The sequence below is a fragment of the Trichinella spiralis genome (genome assembly GCF_000181795.1).
Source record: "Trichinella spiralis strain ISS 195 chromosome Unknown Scfld2512, whole genome shotgun sequence".
NCBI lineage: Eukaryota > Metazoa > Nematoda > Enoplea > Trichinellida > Trichinellidae > Trichinella > Trichinella spiralis.
Genome location: NW_003529451.1, coordinates 8,379 through 11,670, shown reverse-complemented (window position 1 = coordinate 11,670; position 3,292 = coordinate 8,379). Strand labels below are relative to the sequence as shown.

General features: G+C 27.2%; 1 protein-coding gene across 1 annotated transcript; it reads left to right on the top strand.

Moving 5' to 3' along the window:
- Tsp_12470 (putative LSM domain protein) lies at positions 1-222 on the top strand. The gene has a single exon (XM_003368402.1). It carries the CDS (start codon positions 34-36, stop codon positions 220-222), a length of 189 nt encoding a protein of 62 aa, XP_003368450.1. The 5' UTR covers positions 1-33.
- Positions 223-3,292: the final 3,070 nt, after the last annotated feature.

Here is a 3,292-nt window from a genome sequence, read left to right as displayed (position 1 = left end):
GACAAATGCATCGGATCGAAATTGTGGATCGTGATGAAAGGGAACAAAGAGTTGGTCGGCACGTTGCTTGGATTCGACGACTACGTGAACATTGTCCTGGAAGATGTGATCGAATACGAGACCACTACCGAAGGGAAACGTATCACCAGACTCGATCAGATTCTACTCAACGGCACTCACATCGCCATGCTAATTCCTGGTGGTGAAGGACCTGAAGTTTGATCATCATGAATGAAGCACTATTGATGATGATCATACCGTATATTTATTTTTATTAATGTATTTTTTGATGAATTAATAAAAATTTTCCCGACATTGGTTGTTTTAATTGGAACTTGAATGATTGTGAAAGCTGTTTATTTATTTATTTATTTATAGCAGGAGAATCTTAAAATTTCCATTAAAAAATACTAGTCAAATTTGGACATTGATTTTTTTAACCTCGTGATTGCATAATAGCGGTGAATGGAGAAGGCACAACTTTGCCGTTAGAAGGCTCTTTTGCACACGATCAGTCAGTCCAATCGACCAATTAATTGTAGCTTAATAAGAGAAGTATTCCGATTTGAAATGTATTCCATCTATTGGATAATATAATATCAGTTGAGAAAAAACGATTGTTCAATATAATCAAAATTATGATTTCAAAAAATGAATAACATATTAAAGATATCTATCTGTCTGTATGAGTTAGATTTAAATCAAATTGATTAATCAAAAGATATTATTTGTGGAATACTTTTTTCACAAGTCTAGTTGGAAAAATATTTCGAAAAAAATGTATTTTGTCTACGAGTGAAAAGAAAAAAAAATTAAAACGCTTCGTCAATCAATTGATGCGCATATTATAGCAGCGTTGCTTTCGGATTTTAATTGTAAACCAAAAAAAATACTTTTTCATTTCAATTTTCCTCCACTTCTCAAAGTTTAAATTTATGTTTAAATTGCATATTCAAATTCAATCGCGGAATAAGTGAACAATTCTACTACTACTGCTACTTTCAATTGCGTCATTGTGCACATGGTGGATTGAATTATTAAAAGTAAAAACATTGAAAGATTATTCATCTATCAAATTTTTTATTTTATTTATAGTTGAAGAATGTGAGATTTATTTCAGTTTTGTTGCAATTTGCAATAATCTGTTGGTCAACTTAGTTGCAATTATTAGAAGAAATTTCTTTTATCCAAATTCATCCTTCATCTTCAATAACAGATAGAAAATGAATAATTTACAATATGCTAAGAATTATATAATAATAATTTATAGAATGATGATAGAATTATGAAAAATTCATCGTGTTAAATGAAGTTGTTGGCCAATTTGAATAATCAGAGTTGGAAAATTGAATTTCAAAATAGTTTTAATTAAGCTCAGCAAGTCCAAACGAGAGAGAGACTGTTCAATTTCATTTAATTGAAGAAATAATCCCGATACTTCAACGTATTTTCTTTTCACTTGTGTATCGATTTTTCCAAATCTTGAAATTTCAAAGAAAAAGAAAAGAAAAATGTTATTTTAATTAAAAAAAATAATTTTACAAATGTATTTATTATTTATGAAATTTTTTCCATCCTATATTATAATTATATTAGTAATAATTGAATGAATATTCATTTGGATTTGGTAAAGTTAAAAAGTTTCAAAAGCTTGAAGTTATTGAAATAATATAAATTTACTAAACAAACGATAAGTAAAACGAACCGCTTATTTTTGGAAGAGCATTTGGAAAATGGAATCGCTTTTATTTGAACTTGATTTTACTTTCATCGATAATGAAAAGTGAAATCTCATAATCCCCTCCCGCTCTCATACCCCTCACTCTTCAGAGTCTACAAATGAACAGCATTTTATTCGATAAATTTATTATAATTTTTTTCATACTATCACAAATAAAATCAACAAAAATTTGTGATTATGAAAAGTTTTTTCAACAATTATGTTTCGAGAAAAAAAGTAGATTCTCAGTAAACGAGTGGAAAATTTAAAAAAATTACTGTACATAAAAATGTTGATAGATCTGTTTACGTCAGTTTTTCTGCAGAACAGTTTTTAGAAATAATTTAAAAGTTTTGCTCCACGCTGGTGAACAATTATTTATCAATAATTAATGGTTATTTAAAAAAGAAAAATTTCAAGAAATTTTGAAAAAGTAACTCTCATAAATCATTCGATGTATATTTAAGAATAAAAAGAAGTTTTCAAATCAACTGAATAATTATAATATTTTATTCCATTCTTCTCCATCCTTGACAACAATTAAACAGAAATAATTCTTATTTTTGCCATGTAGAAACAACAACTGCTTATGGTAATGATTGAAAATTAATGCGTCAATTGTTCTGCTTTTGGAAATAATTTTTTGGCAAACGATCAATTAAAATTTCAAAAGCACAATTTCTACAAACTGCAATTTTCTACACTCCATTTAATGGAGTAATTAATAATTTAAACAGAAAAGAATCATTTTAAATTTGACCAATGCAACAAACAGCACAGCATCAGTATTAATTATTGTTGCTATTATTATTATTATTATTATTGCAAAGCTTGAGCAAAGCGTTTTTTTTTCTCAAAATAAAGAACAAAAAAAAATTTGGATAAAAATAAAAAATGTTTTATTTTCAACACTATATTGACATCATAGTTTGAAGATGATTTATCAGGGAAATGATTTTTTGAAATTGTTGACAATTGAACAGCACCGTTTGTTCAAAAGCAACATTGATATTGTTGTTTCAAAAATTTTCAAGCGTCGTCATAATTTTTAAAATATGCAAAAAGAAGCTAACAATGGAAAAAAAATATTTACATATTTTCTCGTAGATTGTACAATTGTTACACATAGTATATACAACTTTTCTATATTTCAGTGCATTTGAAAGCCATTTGATAATGCAAATATCGGTTTAAATTTATCTTTTGATGATTATATAAATTGAATTGAGAGAATTTTTCTAATCAATTTGAGCAAAGCAATATAATTCAATTATGACAACAACAAATATATTCGGGGCGAATGGGTTGAATTTCAACTGGAAAATACATTCAAAAGCCGAACTCATTTTCAAATTCTCATCACGTCAAATACAAATGCTAACTATTATGCATATTCTTTTCTTGTGAAATGGAAATTGATAAATTAATATTCTTTTGAACCAATTGAATAATAAATTGTAATTTTCTTTTCCCATCAAGTGAAATATGTTGCTTGTCTTTTCACCTTTTTTTAAATATTTGGAGGTGAAAAAAAACCTGAAAAAGCAAAAAATACCGAACGCACTCTCGTTC

Coding starts and splice junctions, on each gene's coding strand:
- Tsp_12470 (XM_003368402.1), top strand. CDS start 34: ATGAAAGGGAACAAAGAGTTGGTCGGCACGTTGCTTGGATTCGACGAC.